The sequence below is a fragment of the Monodelphis domestica genome, chromosome 1 (assembly GCF_027887165.1).
Source record: "Monodelphis domestica isolate mMonDom1 chromosome 1, mMonDom1.pri, whole genome shotgun sequence".
NCBI classification, from domain to species: domain Eukaryota; kingdom Metazoa; phylum Chordata; class Mammalia; order Didelphimorphia; family Didelphidae; genus Monodelphis; species Monodelphis domestica.
Genome location: NC_077227.1, coordinates 41462304 through 41479802, shown reverse-complemented (window position 1 = coordinate 41479802; position 17499 = coordinate 41462304). Strand labels below are relative to the sequence as shown.

General features: G+C 35.1%; 1 protein-coding gene across 2 annotated transcripts in view; it reads left to right on the top strand.

Moving 5' to 3' along the window:
• CRTC3 (CREB regulated transcription coactivator 3) overlaps positions 1-17499 on the top strand; it is an 87390-nt gene that overhangs the window by 38055 nt on the left and 31836 nt on the right. For both annotated transcript variants that reach the window (XM_016427921.2, XM_003339890.4), the window contains one exon: positions 17197-17258. In XM_016427921.2, the coding sequence (XP_016283407.2) occupies positions 17197-17258 (62 nt within the window). The remainder of the gene's footprint in view (positions 1-17196; positions 17259-17499) is intronic.

Below are 17499 nucleotides of genomic sequence, written 5' to 3'. Positions count from 1 at the left end.
ATTTTAGTTTGTACAAAAAAACAAATTTAGTTTTGTTTGTACAAACCCTTTTTATGTAATCAGAATTATCCATTTCATTTTTTATGTTTTCTCTGTCTTGTTTGGTCATAAATTCTTCCCTTATCCCTAAGTCTGAAAGTTATGCCTGTTTAATAAAAGTACCCATTATTAAAATGTGGTATGTATAAGAAAGAAAAATAAGTAGCAACAAAAATTTAAAAATTACAAACACCAAGATTTTTTTTAAATAAAAAAATTTTAACTGTGGGATAATATGTAGTCAATTTGTTTTGAATACACCAAGGTCCTAGATTTTTTTCATGTCTTTCCCAACCTTTCTTATCATATACCTTTGAAAATCAGTCCCTTGGTGTCCTTAAAATTGACACTTCCAATATAACTCCATGTCTAGCCTAGTCCATCTACTCTTTGTTGTTGTTTTTAGTTCCATTTCTGTTTCTTCATTTAACATATATGAACTAATGCTAAATTCTAAATGTAGTGTTTCCACTATACTTAATGATGAAAAGAGAAGCATTTTTACAGATATTTTCTGGTTTTGCCTGTTTTCCTTTCAATTCCATCTTTAAATCAATCAACCAGCATTTGTCAGGTGTTTGATATGTAACCACTAAAATGCTGAGAATACAAAAAAAAAAAGCACAAAATAACAAAATGACTCTACCTTCAGAGAACTTCCATGTCTTGATATCTTTTGTTTTTTACTGAATTGTAATTTTCCTCAGAATCCCTCCCACAACTAGAGAGCTAATTCACTTAGTAAAAAGTATCTCTTTGAAATACAAAAGGACTTATCGGTACTACTGATGGGGGTACCAGGGAGTGCTTGTGGCCTGTTACGGTATGACCTATCTTTGCTAGTGATTTCCTAAGTGTTAAGTAGGGATATTTTAAGTTCTTGATTGATTAACTTAAAATAGACAAGGAGAATAAAAATTCCCATTCACACAGGTATAAATCCAACTTGGTCATAATGCATTATTTCTTGGTTAAATCATTGTAATCTATTTGACAAAATTTTATTTAATATTTTGAATTGAGATTCATTGATGATATTGCTCTAGTTTTCCTTTTTTATGTTATCTTTCTTTGCTTTAGGTATTAGGATTGTATTTGTTTTACAAAAAGAATCTGGCAGAGTGCTTTCTTTCTTATTTTGAGAATAATTTATGATGTGTGGGTACTAATCATTTCTTCCGAAGTTTAATAGAATTCTGAAGACCAGCAAATTTTTTCTCCCTCTTATAGTTTCTTTATAATTAGTTCTATTTCCTTTTCTGAGAGTGGGTTATCAGTTAGACTATTTTATATTTTTGAAGATATTCTTCTATTTTTTTTGTGTCCTCAGTTTTGTTACCAACAACTGTGTGTTCCGATTCTTTTTATTTCTTCTAGTTTTCTTGTGATTTCATATTGTTCATTTGATGCTTTGTTGATTTTATTTTCTACCCTCTTTTTAATGAGATTGATAAAAGGTTTGTTATTTTTATTAGTCATTTCAAAGGAACAGCTTTTGGTTTTATTTATCATTACTATGGTTTTTTGGTTTCTAATTGCTTCCCTTAACTTTTAATATCTACTTTTTATGCTTGTTTTAGGTTTGCTTATTTGTTGATTTTTTACTTTTTAAAAATACATATTCAGTTCATTCATCCTTTCTTTTTAAAATTTGTTATTGTATATGCAAGGATTTTTTTTCTCCCTAAGGACTACATTAGATGTATCTCAGAAATTTTAGTCTGCTGTCCATCATAATTTTCTTTCACATAATCATTGTTTCTATGCTTTGTTCTTCAACCAGCTTATTATTTAGCATTTCATTGTTAAGTTTCTATTTGGGTCTGTATCTTTTGTTTATGGTCTCTGAACTGATTGCTATTTTTATTATGTTATGTTCTATAAAAGGTATATTTGCCCTTTCCTCCTCTTTACATTTGTTTGCAATAGTTCTGTGCCCTACTACATGAAAAATTTTTGTAAAAGTTCCCTATAGTTCTGAGAAATTTCCTTTAGCTTTAGTTTCTATAGCATTGTTTTCAGCTCTCTATTTTTGCTCTTATTTAATCTTTCTGTTAGACTTATCTAGACCTGAGGACAATAAAATTTCTTGTCAGTATTCTGTTAGTGTATTCTTGTAGTATAGTTAATGGTTCCTTTATGAATTTAGGTGCTAAATCATTTGGAATATATTAATTTAAAATTGATATTGGTTTGTTGTCTATGGTTCCTTTCAGCAAAATATAATTCCCTTATCCCTTTTTATGTTTGGAATATTTGTTTTTCCTTTATCTGATAGCAGGATCATACCTCTTGCTTTTTAGATTCTTGTCATACATAGTAAATCTTTTTTTTTTTTTGCAGCCCCTCATTTCAGTTCTGTTTATGTCTTTATTTTTTAGATATGTTTCTTGTAAGCATCAGATTGTGGGGTCTGGTTTTCTTATTCAGACTCTCTTTTTCATTTTATTGTATTACTTAATCTATTTGCATTAAAAGTTATGAGTTAAATTTATATTTTTTCCATTTGTTGCTAACATTTGCTCCCCCCCCAGATTGTGATTTTTATTCCCCCTTTCCCCTATGAATACAGTATCATTCATAACTCTTCATATATTTCTGAAATAACTGAAGAAATAACTCTTTAGTTACTTCAGTTTAATCTTATTTATGGGAGCCCTATCATCTCTAGCTCTCTTTTCTTCTTAATATTCCCCCTCCTTTTGTTAACTCCTTCTTTGGTTTTGGAGTTTTAATTAAAAGTCCTCTTTTTCTTGCTTACTCTTATCTATTTAACTTTTCTCCCCTTCTTTTTCTGTCAGTTAAATAGTCAAATAGAATTTCCCTTCCTTCATTTTGTTGATTTTAAAAATGCCTTTATTTACTTTGTACTTCCTCTTTCTCTCTATTCTAGACTTTGATTCATAGCACTTAAACTTATTTAGTCCTTTATTTTTAACCTCTACCTACTGTGTATTGGTTCTGAGACAGAAGAGCAGTCAGGACAAAGCAATGAGATAAAATGACTTTCCCAGGGTCACACAGCTATGAAGTGTCTGAGTTTAAATTTGAACCCAGAACCTCCTACTGAGCTGTCCCAACCTTTATTTTTCATGGAATTAAAACTTTTGAGATAACTATTTGGGTTTTCTCTTCTAAGTAGTTTCTGTATTAGCTTATAGATTCGTCTCTAGTGCCTTCTTTTCTGTTATTAGAAATACCAATTCCTGACAGTCTTAGTGACGATATTACCCTGTGAAAAGAGTCTTTCTAAGTCCTTGATTGGGTAGATCATCATTGACCTTTGTCTTTCCCTTGGTCATTTTGTTTTTCATTTGTCCCCAAACCTTTTCCCTAGTTCTGTGCCTTTCCACTCTTCTGAATGTCAGTTCTCTGCAGGAGCTCAGTGAGTAATCTCTAAACACCTAATCTCTATAGATAAATTCCTAGAGCAAGAGCTCTTTCTTCCTTTATAAAATAGTTTAATTCTCCCAAAGATGCATAGGAGTATTCATCAGTGGTAACCAGAATCCTTTTCATTTCCTTCTTTTTTAAGGCCTTTCCCTTGCCCCCTCCCTGATTCTGCTGTAGGTTGTCTTAGAGAATTTATTTGCCCTTCATTGTTTGCCTTTGACTTGATTTTGAGGTATATCACATCTTTCCCTCTATCTTCTTCCTCTATCCCCTTTTTGCTGTCCTCCCATTTTGTAATTTAGTCCCATTAAAAAAAAATAAGATAAAACAAAATAACATTGACTTTTTTGTAGACAGGATGTTGCAAGGTTTTAGTTCATGTTTCAGGCCTGGTTCTCTCACTTTTATTTGACTTCTTTCACCCTTGCCTTTTTGCATACATTTAGAAAGAATTCTCTTTTAATGGTTTCTCAGTTGTTATTTTGTTGTTGCTTGGTTTATAGATTTTTTTTTCCCTTTATATTTACATTGTCTGGGATATTTGAGAAGCAAACAATCTCTTCAAGACTAGTTTTCTTTTTAAGAATGTTTTGAACTCTTTGTTTTTGAATGTTGCTCTTTTTTCCTTTATAGTTGATCTCAGATTTGCAGGGTAGATCACATCTTGAGCTCCATTGTTCTTTATAGTGCATTCCATTTTCTGGTGGTTGTTCAATAGTCTTGTCTTTCTTGAATTTCCTTTCCTTTATATTTGAAGGTCTTTCTCCTGTACATCTATATTCCATTGCATTTCATGTTTAAGTATGGTTTTACTTTTTCTTCCATGTTCCTTTTTCTCTCATGTAGTTTTTTTTTCTGATTCCCATCCCATGTGTAAAATATTTTTAATGAGGTAAAATTGATGACAACTTTTCCATTTACTTACTGATATTATCCATGGAATGCAGTATAATTTAATAGCTTTCTTCCTGTGAAAGAGAGAAGCATATATTCTTATTTCTTTTTAAATGGAGTCATGCCATTAGGTTATATAGCATGTTTTGGGCACATCTGAAATTTGTGGAGATTTCTTCACTGCCAAATTAGTGGTCTGGTCATTGTATCATACTTCCTTATAATTAAGGAATTTAATCTGAGAATTTGTATCTGAAAATAAACAATTCACTTAGGCTATGTGAAAGTGAAGGCAATTTTTTAGTGAAAGTGAAAGCAAGAAGAATTTAGACAGTTCTTTAGATAGTTCACAATATAAAAAAATATGAAGGGGAAAAATATCACTGAAACTTTTAATTATCTGGATTCTTCTGCTAAAATTTTTTTAAGTGAGTTTTTCTTTGCTTGAATCATTTCTTTCGTGTGTGTGTGTGTGTGTGTGTGTGTGTGTGTGGTGTGGTGTGTGTGTGTGTGTGTGTGTGTGAGAGAGAGAGAGAGAGAGAGAGAGAGAGAGAGAGAGAGAGAGAGAGAGAGAGAGAGAGAGAGAGAGAGAAGTGCTTGGATGCTTCAGTATTTTAATTAGCCTGAGATCTCTTTACTTGTTGGCTAGAGGGGATCTTTTGGGAAGTATGTGATTCCATTCCACTGATAGAGACACTTTTTCTTCTTGGTAGTCTGTGGTCATGCCCTTGCCACACTATATCCTATATGTTTCTTTTCTCTGGACCACTTCTGTAAATTCTCCATTGAGATATATATATATATGTATATATATATATAAGAAATACAACTGTCATTGCAATTAATATGAGGAGAGAACACTGAAGAAGAAGAAAGTCAGAATGTTCATGGTAGTTCATAAGCATCTTTCAGAGATCACGTCACAAGACACTGAGCCAGACTTTTTTTCAAGGGACAAGGATTGCCTGACTTGATTCTGATTTATGATCTATCCCTCAAGAGAGAATGCCCGTATTAATAAGTCATCATATTGAATGTAAGTTGATGCAGTGTATACGTAAATCAGGGAAAGTTTGGATTTGGATTCTGTTTTTTAAACTGACCTCTTGTAGACTTCTTGAAAAATCTACAGTTCTACTTTTTTCAAGCCCAAGCTTAGTTTGCTATTAATAGGTGGAAATTTTTCTAGCTTAGATCTTGCCTTTACAATACATTTGTTTAGTCTGATGTTTGCTAGATGTTGCAGTGGATTGAGTGTTAGACTTAAAGTCTAGAAGACCTGAGTTCATATTTTGTACATATTTCCTTTCACTTAGCCACACAGCCTCAGTTTCTTCATCCATAAAATGGAAATAATTATGTCTACCATGCAAGACTTTTATGAGGATCGAATAATATAGGAAAAGCATTTTGTAAATCTTAGTGCAGTATAATGTTTGCTATTCTGATTGTGGCTACTGAACATGAAGAAGAAAGACTAGTCATGGTGTAATGAGTCTGAAGGGAAATTATTTTAAACTTAAAAGTATTACCTTATATGCTGATATATAGTAATAACTTTCATTACCTGGGGAACTGTTTCATATCTATCCAGCTCCTTGCCCCCTTTAATTATAAGACTTGTGAGAGTAGAAGCTATGTCTTAACAAAATTTTTAGATTTAGTTGTGGAGTTGCTTCAATTCCATACTTTCCAAGACAAAGCTAAAAAGAGATAAGTTGATTGCTCTTTAGCATTTGAATAGTATCTTCTGACTGAAACATAATTTTCTTTTTTCTTTTTTTTAAACCCTTACCTTCCATCTTAGAATCAATATTGTATATTGGTTCCAAGGCAGAAGAGCAGTAAGGGCTAGGCAATGGGTGTTAAGTGACTTGCCCAGAGTCACACAGGTAGGAAGTGTCTGAGGCCAAATTTGATTGAAACTTAATTTTCTGACTATAAAAAGGCAATAGAAAGTAATCCGGCTCTCCTCCAACTTCTCCCTTTGACATCAGGGCAGACTCATGAGCCTTCACAAATTAGCCACAGTCTTTAGCCATCATCCTGAGGGGTTGTTCTGTTTTCAGAGTATTAATGAAAGAGGACAGCCAAGTGGATAGAGAGCAAGGCTTAGAGACAGGAAGTTCTAGGTTTAAATCTGGCCTAGCTATGTGGCCCAATGCAAGCCATGTGTTCCCAGCTACCTAGTCCTTACCATTCTTCTGCCTTAGAACCAATACTTAATATTGATTGGAAGATGGTAGCTTAGAGTTGTTTAGTTTTTAAAAAGTATTAATGAGTTTCCCATATTGGTTTGGGTTTTTAGAGTTAGTTCTCTTTGGATAACTAATTAATAATGATTGACATGTCTGGCCATCAAAAGGATGTCATATTAATTGACAGCTGTTTTTTTTTTTGTCTTTTTCAAAGTACTAATGAAATGGCTTCCCATATCTTTTTGTATGTGTGCCTAGGCATTGTACTAAATGCTGAGTATATAAAGAAAAAAGCAAACACACACACTCCAGAACATACTAGAGAAATACAGAATTTTTAGAAAGGTTAACTGAGGAATAGGAAAGACCTATTGGAGGAGGTAGCACTTGAACAGAATCTTTTTTTTTAACCCTTTCTGTTTGTCTTAGGAATTTATATTAATCTCAGTTCCAAGGCAGAACAGGGGTAAGGGCTAGACAGTGGGGGTTAAGGGACTTGCCTAGGGTCATACAGCTAGGAAGTATCTGAGAACAGATTTGATCCCAGGACCTCCTATCTCTAGACCTGGCTCTTGATATACTGAGCTAATTAGCTGCCCAAGTTGAACTGAATCTTAAAGGAAACCAGGGATTCTAAGAGTTGAGGTAACACTGTAATATTTAATTACATTAATGTATCACAATTTTTTTGGCCATTCTCCAAACAACAGGCACCTATTTTAGTTCCAGTTCTTTGCCACCACAAAAAAATTCTGCTATAAGTATTTTGGTCTGTAATCTTGACTTTTCTTTTTGTTTTAACCTCCTTTGTGGTATATGCCTAGCAGTAGAATCTCTGGGTCAAAGGGGATAAGCATCTTACTCATTAAATTTGCTATATTTTCTTTTTTAAGTTTTATACATGTCACTTTTTTTAATGAGCTCTTTTCCAGTATCACTATCCATATCTGTAGTAACAAAGAAAAATAGATGAGCAAAACCAGCTGACCCAAGTATCTAAAGGCATATAGAACATTCAGTGTCCCTGATCCACCAACATCTTACCCAGAAGGAGATGTGTTCCTCATTTCTCTGGATCTAATATTTTTCATTACTCATATTTAGTTTGTTTTCATATACTTCTTCATATTTTTTTAAAACATTCTTGTAGTCACTGATGATCTTCTTTGGGTACTTTGCTTTATATTAGTTATTAAATCTTCTGAATTCCTCATATTCATCATTTCTTATGGCTTAGTAAAAATGCTCCTTAACGGTCATTTATGACAAGTAATTTAACCTTCCTCAGTCAATGGGAACCCACTTTGGATTCTTACAATGGGAGCCTAAAAAGCTTTGTTATGAATATATTGGTATATTTGGGATCTTTCTTTGTATTTCTGACCACTTTGAAGTCAAATACAGTCAGATCTCTAGGAATGAATTGTTAAGTAACTTTTCCACATAATTATAAATTGTTTTCCAGAATACTTGAATTGATTCAAATGTCCAACAATAGTACAGTAGACCTTTCCATAGCCTTCACCTTCCATTATCTTCACCTTGTGGCTTCTCTGACTTCCTTCCTTTCCTTTATCTTTCTCCTCATTAAAATCCTACCTTCTAAAAGGACCCTTTCCTGATTCCCCTCAAACTATTGTCTTCCTGCTGTTGGTTATCTCCAGGTGATCCTGTATAGACTTTTTTCATGTGTCCCTATTTAAACTGTGAGCTCTATAAGAACAGTTGGCCTTTCCTTGAATCCCTAATGCTTTAGCACAGTATTTATCACATAGTAGGTGCTTAAGAAATGATTATGTATTAGCCATTCCTATCATCTACCATTGTCAATTTGAAAGATAAGACATAAAATCCCAGAGTTGCTTAATTTACATTTCTCTGGTTAGTAATATGGAATATATGCTAATTAGCTATTGATAGGTTATAATTCTTCCTTTGAAAACCATTTATCTATTGGATGATATCTCTTGGTCTTACTTATTTTGCATTAATTTTCTATGTGTCTTAGTGGTTATATAACCTTTTATTTGATCCATCATACATATTAGTATATTGTGCATTGTGACATGGAAATCACTTTAAAAGACTGATATATATTAATTTAAGGTCACCAAGGAATTCAGCTATGTAATTCCTAAATGAAAACTCAAGTCAGCAGTCAACCTTTTATGGAGTTTTTAATTACAAACAGGAGGAAGAAAGGTATGAGAGAGAGAGAGAGAGAGAGAAAGAGAGAGAGAGAGAGAGAGAGAGAGAGAGAGAGAGAGAGAGAGAGAGAGAGAGAGAGAGAGAGAGAGAGAGAGAGAAAGGGGAGAGAAAGGGGAGAGAAGGGAATAGGGCTTAAATAACCCCCTCTGCTTAGGCTGGGCCAAAGGCCCAAGCCCTTAGATAGCTGAGGCAAAGAAAAGAGATCAGTCCCTATCACTCACGTGACCAAAATGGAGAAACAGTCTCAGGGGCCTCCACCTCCAGCCTCCTTCAGAGCAAGCCCTCCTCTCAGACCTCTCCAGGAGCTCTCCTTCCAGGACCTCCCTCCTCTCAGACTCCTTCAGAGCAAAACCTCTCAGAGCCAAACCTCCTCCATCTTTAAGGAAACCATCTAAGTCCCCTCCCCTCAGTTCTCACATCTACCAATCACTGTCGATGTCTCCCCTGTGCCAGTGGTGGCTCTAGCTTAACCCAGGACGGCCCAGAGGTCTGTTTCCTTTGCACATGTCTGTTGAAGGTCATATTCTCAAATAATTAAATCTTGATCTTTGCTGCAGCCCTTCCTAAATTCTGTTACTCCGAGTAGGGTGGAGATTGTAAGTTCCAAGACCTGGTTCTGTCATTCCAAGTATCTCTATTGTATCAATTCTAAAATCAATCATGACTCAAAGAACTTCCTGTTCTATGCTTAAGCATAGGTCAAAGCCCTTTCCATTGTTTAGCAAAAGGTTTCTGTCCTAAAGTAGTCTTAAGTAGGGAGAAGGATCCTCCCATGCCAAGGAGTTTCACATTCCAATAGAGTTCTTACTATCAGTAGGAAATTTTTCAAGTATGAAATTTCCCAATGGGGAAATTTCCAACATTCATAAGTCTAAGAAATTTTAAGGTTTACAGCATTTTCGAAAGATTTTTATTTATTTTTTTTAAACCTTTACCTTCCGTCTTGGAGTCAGTACTCTGTGTTGGCTCCAAGGCAGAAGAGTGGTAAGGGCCAGGCAATGGGGGTCAAGTGACTTGCCCAGGGTCACACAGCTAGGAAGTGGCTGAGGCCAGATTTGAACCTAGGACCTCCCGTCTCTAGGCGTGGTTCTCAATCCACTGAGCTACCCAGCTGCCCCCTTAGAAAGATTTTTGTGGAATGATGGCATTTAGAGCCAAGAGTAGCCTTTGGAGGTATAGTCAAACTCCCTAGTATTTATTTTAATTTAATTTTTTCAATGACAAAAATTTACTTTCTGTCCCTCCCACCTCTCCCTCAATTAAAAAAAAAAAAGACCCTTCTAAAAAATATATATAGTAATTCAAAGCAAATCTTTGCCTAGACTGTGTCCCAAAATATCTCTCATTCTATCTAGTCCATCACTTCTTTGTCAAGAATTGGATAACATCAATCTTCTTGTTTTCCTGCTGAGCAAATAGGCCCACATAGGTGAAATGATTTGTAATAAAGCTAGTTATTGGCATATCTGGATAATAAAAAGAACTCATATCTACTTCCTCCTTTCTATTCTACCTAGACCAAAAGAATGGTTAAAAGATTATTTTAAAAAGGTCTTGCACTTAAATGGGCAAAATCAGCTGTAAGGAAATTCATTTCTATGAAATAAGATAAATTATGATGCATCTGCATGCTGAGTTTTGATTTAAGAAATATCCTATTGTTCCCATGAGAACTCTTCCTGTTCTCCTCTACTTAGTGCATCACTTAAATTACTGGTTTTCAACACATTTTGATGGAAGAATATCTCAGTCACATTATATAAAGGATGAAGAGACAGATGAGATTTGCATGACTAAGAAGACCCAGTCAGAAGCAGTTTTTGAACCTATAAGTCCAAGTCTCCCTTCAGATATAGTTGCTGGGGAATATCTAGCCCATTTGTATTATTAACAGAAACAGCTTAAAAGCTGTCACCTACTAGATGAGATGCAAATACACACATATATACATACATATATATTTTTTAAATTAAAGGAAAAAAATCCAGACCCTGGGTAATTATTTTTATTTTTAAATAAAGAGAAAAATTATTTAACCAAAAGTTTGTGTTCTTTTTAATTGAATAAAAAATGTGTAATAGCTATTGGAAAAGTCTCAAATTCAGTATTAAAAAGTTTAAAAGCAGTATCTTCCTGTCAACTCTCTAATGTCTCTAGCTTATCCTTGCTACTTCCTTGATTTTTAAAACCTTGTTTAATGCCACTTCCTTGATTTTTAAAACCTTGTTTAAGAAACAGTGTCCAATGAGAAAGTAAGCATTACAAAGGTTTTTAGGGAATAATAAGAAATCTTTCCTTGAGGCAGAACTAGACCTTCAGCATAATGAAAAAAAAAAATCAGAAAGAACCAGGGCAAAACTAAGTTATTCAAAATGAACAGTTTTAGGAAATTTCCATTGAGAAAGAAAATGAACCTTTCCAAGGTTCTCCTATTACATAGGACTGAACTGCACTGTAACCTGGGAATATTCGTATACTGGTCTAAAAGAATATATAGAGATGAATTTATCAATAATCAGCTAATGAAATAAGACAATGCAAGTGATTTTGATCAAATCCAAGAAGTGGAGATAATTGGCAAAGATCCCGGAGTGGTTTCCTTCTCCAGTTCATTTTATAAATGAGGAAGTGAGGCAAATAGGCTTAAGTAACTTGCCCAGAGTCCTACAGCTAGTAAGTGTTTCAGGCCGCATTTGAACTCAGGTCCTCAATTCCAGGACCTGTGCTCTATTCCATTGCACCCCCTAACTGCCTTGCATCAGTGAGTAGGTAGCATGTCTTATTATTAATCTTTTGGAATTGTGATCAGTCATTAGATTGATCAGTGTTTGTGAGTGCTTCAAAGTTATTTGTCTTTGAAGTAGTCAATAAACATTTGTTAAGCACCTATCATGAGTCAGGAACATGTAAGCTAAATATTGCCCTTATACGAATTGTTCTCCTGGATCATTTTACTTTGCATCAGTTCATACAAGTCTTTCTCAGTTTCTCTAAAATTACCTCTTGCATAATTTTTAAAAAAAATTTTATTCTTAATAAATTTCCACATGAGTTTTCTGGAGTTATATAATCCAAATTGTCTTCCTCCCTTCTCTCCTTCCAGAGCTGGCAAGCAATTCATTCTGGGATATATTAGTGTATTAGTGTGCAAAACATTTCCATATAATTCTTTTTGCAAGTGAATAGTCTAAAGTCCCCAAATTTATACCCAAATAAACAAGTGATGAATCATGTGTTTTCATCTGCATTTCTACTCCAACAGTTCTTTACTGGAGATGGATAGCATTCTTTTTCCTACATCCTTCAGAATTGTTCTGGATCATTGTATTGCTGTTAGTAGCAAAGTCTATCACATTTGATCATTCCATAATATTGTTGTTACTGTGTACACTGTTTTCCTGGTTCTGCTTATTTCACTCTGCATCAGTTCATGTAGGTCTTTTCAGCTCTTCCTGAAAGCATCCTGTTCATCATTACTTATATAGCACAGTAGTATTCCATCACTATCATATACCACAATATATTCAGCCATTTCCCAGTTGAGGAAACTAAACTAAACTAAACTAAAATCCTTTTAGTTTACAAGTCTTTGCCACCACAAAGAGAGCAGCCATAAATATTTTTGTCCAAACAGGTCCTTTCCCATTGTTAGGGAGGAAAGGGATTATTTTTAAAAGGGTTGAACTAGATTATTTAAGAGTGTGGTCACCAGGAATTTATATTAATTTCAAAGAGATTTACAATTTATTTACAAAATGTAGAGTGAAGTAAAATTAATCAGAGAGAGGATAGGGTGAGATGTCTAGCCTAAGCATGAAGTAATTTACTTCTGACCCCTATCCCAACCTTTGCAGGGAGAATTGGTTCTTAGTTTGCCTCGGTAAAGCCAAGGACCTGAGGAAAAACTCTCTTAAGAGGCTAGTCTCTCCTGAGGCTAGTTTCTTCAGAAAATATCCAGGAAAGAAGTCAGCTCTTTCACTCACTACGTGTTAGTCCAACAGTCTCATCAGGAACAGGATCTCGGGTCCAGTCAGCAGATTCCTCCTTCAGCCTCCACTCAAAGAATGAAGAAGTGTCTCACAGGAAGCGACTGCCCCTTTTAAAGATGCTTCTTTTGCATTACTTCCTGTGCCTTCCTCCACTTTTTACATGGACAAATCATAGTCTAAAACCTTCCGTAGGACTGCCCAGGAGGCAGTCAGTTGATTCTGATTCATCACCCACTATTGCACATGTGGGTCACAGACCTCCCACTTAATGATTAAGTGGGATGTTTACAATTTTGGTGATTAGATCTAAAAAAATGGGCAGATCTTCCCACTCATCTTTAAGTAGGGTGTTCTAAAAATAGGCAGGGGTTACAATTTTAATCTTCACACCATTTAAAAAAATCTCTTTGGGATATAGACCTAGTAGTGGTATTACTTCCTTCATAATTTCTTAAAGCACAATAGTGCTTATATATATATATATATATACATATATATATAATATATAATATATATAATACAGTATATAAAATCGCTTTTGTATACTGTAACTTGCCCAGCCATGTTACAGTCAACTATTTAACACCTGAAAAGGTACTATAAATATTTTTATACAGTATCTCCTTAGAGTTTGTTTTTCTTAGAACCAGTCTCCCCTTAATCTATTTTCCCTCGAGTTTCCCCCTTCTTCCTCCCCTTTTCCTCCTGTTTCCCTATTAAATTTATTTCTCTTCCCAACAATATGTGTGTATTTTCCCCTCCTTTTACCAGCATAGATGAGAGTTAGGCTCAAATGTCAATGGCTATTCTCATCTCTACCTCATCACATAAATTTCTACTTGCACAACTAAATTACATAATATTTTCTTTTCTCCTATTCTCTTTCCTCCTTTTCTATTCTTTTTTTTTTAAGAACAAGACATAATAGAGCCACTCCCAGGTCTTCTATCAACTTAGACTGCTTCTGTGATTAATATCTAGTAGAGACACATGTATCATCTCCTCGCATTAGAATATATATAAACTGTCCTTGTTTAGTCCCTTATGATCATTCATATTAATCTTTTTGTGTTTCTCTTAACTCCTATGTTGAAACTTCAAAGTTTCTACTTAGCTCTGATCTTTTCATCAGGAATATTTGGAATTTCCCACTTTCATTAGTGATCAATTTTCCTCCCTTGTATGATTATATTCAGTTTTGCTGGGGATATTATTATTGGCTATAACCCTTTTGAAATCCTGTGCTTTGGGGAATATTATATTCCTAGTTCTCCCTTCGTATTTGTAAATACTAAATCTTGTGTTCCTCTTTGTATTTGAGTTCTTTTTTTTTCTCCTGGTTGCTTGTAAGTACTTTTTCCTTGACTTGGAAACTGCATTTGGGGGATGGGGGGTGTCTAATATTCCTGGGAATTTTCACTTGGAAGTTTCAACTAGTGGATTCTTTCTATTTCTACTTTGCTCTCTAGGTCTAGGCAGTTTTTATGATTTCTTTAAAATTTTATTGAGGCTCTTTTTTAAAGTAAAGACTTTTAATCCAGTGATTCTTATTTTTTTTTCTCTTTGATCTGTTTTCCACATCAATTGTTTTTGCTTTGAGATACCTTACATTTTCAGATTCTTTTTTTTCAATGTTTTGACTTTGTATGGTCGTCTCATGTAATCATTGGTTTCTATTTAGCCATCCTGATTTTCAGTTTATTGCTTGGGCAAGGATATGTTAATTTCTTTTCCAATTCTTTCTTACAGAGCTCTCATTTATTTTCCAAAAATTTCCTCTGCCACTCTCATTTATAAAAAACATTTTAAACTCCCCCAATCCCTGCCCATACCACTTTTTATCTCAAGAATTCTAGGTGTATTTTTATCTGTGTAGTGATTCTGTGTCTAATCTAGTTGCAGAGTCTAAATTTGCTGTCCACCCCTGATCTGAGCTCCACAAATTTCTGAACTGGGTTTTGGTCAGAGTAACAAAGATTGCTCCTGGGCTCAGTCCCTAGAAAGCTCTGCCAGTTCATAGTGATAGAATTGTGTGTTCTTTCTTGGTTTGAGATTTTTTTCTCTGGTTGTTCCGCCAGAGGCATTACACTGGACTGCATGCTAGAACTGTGACCTTCCTCATCTCTGCTTCTTGCTTCTGAATTGGCTCCTCTCTAGGTTTACTGCATAGCTCCTTACTCTGGAACCTGATTATAAATCTTTTAATAATAACATCTTCCATTAGAAAAGACATAGAAGGAGACAGCTAGGTAGATTGAAAGCCAGGCCCAGAGAGAGGTCCTAGATTAAAACCAAGCCTCAGATACCATGTGACCCTGGACAGGTCACTTAACCTCAGTTGCTTAGCCCTTAGTGCTCTTCTGCCTTGGAACCAATGCACAATATTGATTCTAAGATAGAAGGTAAAAGTGAAAAAAAGTTTTTTAAAGGTATCTGAAGTGTGCCTCACATTTGAAAGATACTGTTCATCTAAAAATAGTATGAATTAATAAGTACTCAGTTTATAAAGTTTTGCTTTTTTGAGATTCTAAGTTTACTTGTGATACCTGACAATCATCTTGGCATCCTTCTAGAAATAAAAATTAGAGCAGAGATTATTTACCATTTGGAGGACAGATACCTTTCATTCCCAGCTATCCAGAGATAATCTTAGGCCAATTTTACTTGAATTAGTAGAGAACCAAACACACTTAAGGACCATTTGCTCTGTATGAGACGGTGTTGGTGAAGATGTGGCACATATGCCCAGGTGTGCCAGAGGGGGCTGCTCCCCTCCCCCTCTCCACTGCACCCAAGGACAATGTTCACAAGCCCCACCCCTTCATCCAGCAGCACAATGCTTCCTCCCTATGCTCTCTGGGGTAATGCAGGGGGCTTACAGGCAGCATGAAAGTGCAGTTTGCCAATACTGGTATAAGATATGAGGTAGCCAGGTGGTACACTGAATGGAAAACTAGACCTGAAATCAGAAGGACCTTCAGTAAGTACTAGGTAAATATATGAAACCCTGGGCAACCAAGCCTTCTGGTAGGTAGGACTTGTTAGAAGTTGTTCTCTGTTAGCTTAGGAGTTGAGAACCGAGGCTTGCCATGTCATGTAAGGTGCAAGACTAGGAACACAATTCAGTCCATCTAAAACAATAAGAAGGAAAGAAATAGGAAAGGTATATATAAATATATATCCATGGTAGCTTTATTCATAATAACAAATAACTATAAACATAGGCTATATGTTTATAGGCTATAAAATAAAATTTCTTTACATTGTGGACAGAACATTGATTTGGCATTGCAAGACGAGTTCAAAACTCACCCCAAGTTATATAGTAAATGATAGAGCTAGAATTTTTTATTGCTCTGTAAGAAATGAATATCAATAATATTTGAGAAGTGGGGAAAGACTCACATGAAGTGATATATGAAGAAAGCAGAAACACTAAACTAACTATGGGGGAAAAATAGCAACACAAATTTTTAAATACACAGAAAAGAAATCAGGTGACACAAGCTGATGGGAGTGTTTATGTTACTCCTCTGTTCAAGTTAGTATATACTTTAAAAAAACAAATCGTTATTAGTTTAGAGATGATGATTTATCTTAGGATCCTGGGTTTAAGAGCAAGAAGTGATTGCAGAGACTATCTACACCAACACCTTCATGACGGTTGAAGAACATGAGACCTAGGAAGGTTAAATGTCTTGGCCTAACTCACACAGATAATGAACAGCAGAGGAAGGATTTGAAACCAGGTCTTCTGATAATGATCTTGGTTTTTGGCTTGTATATTTTTATTGCTAGTCATTTGGTTTAGAATTAAATTTTTTTTTTCCCTACACACAAACCCATACATAAAAGCCAGGCTCAAGAATTAATAGGAGAGGAAGTTTTTCTCTGATAAGAACTATCATATGTTAGTATATTTTTACTTATTAATTAGTAATTAATTAGCCTTTCCCCAATGGTTCCCAGCCTGGTTATGCAATATTTCAGTCTGTCTTGAGTTATCTGAAGAATTGTTGCTAATTTCCTTCCATCCCCACCTAATTATGTGTTTTTTTTTTAAATTAAAAATGTTTTAAAAGCCCTGTACACATTAACTTTTGAGCTGGGAAAAGGTTACAACTCTTAAATGAGTTCTCATCTGTATTAGATGAAGTAGTGCTTTGCTCTGACCATAAAAGGCTTTTGTTTGGCATTTTATTTTTGCTTTTGTCAAGGCACAGTAAGAAATTCAAGAAGGAAGGGTCCTAAGCTATAGGAAAACTATAGGCCTAGAGGCATGCCAAGAGTGGTCCACTGACTGAGAGGGCAAGCCCAGAGGCTGAGGGGCAGTAAGGAAGATCTTGAGGGAGAAGGCAGAGAGGTGGTAGATCTTGAATGGGCTCTGTGTCTAAGTCCTGGATAACCCCAGCTGCTCAGGTGTGTTCTCTTGTAGTCACGGGGACCCCTGTGTTTTCCTTCACTCACAATTCCACTTTGACAATAGTTCTTATGGATCTGGTTATCCTGCCCAGCCTGGTGATGAGAATTGGACAAGGTAAGCAAGATGCACTGTCAAAGCTGGAGCAGCACATGGCACTTGCCTCCACATTATCCCTTTGTTATATGATATGAATTTCTAATGAAAATGTCTAGAAGTTTTTGCTGTTGTAAAACTGTGTTGTTGGGAGCAGTGATGAACAGTGGGTATCAATTCCTATGACTTCATTATCTTTGATTACTCTAGAGGAGCAATCTTAGACAGCTGCAAAGTTTATTTAATTTTTTTTGGCCAACCG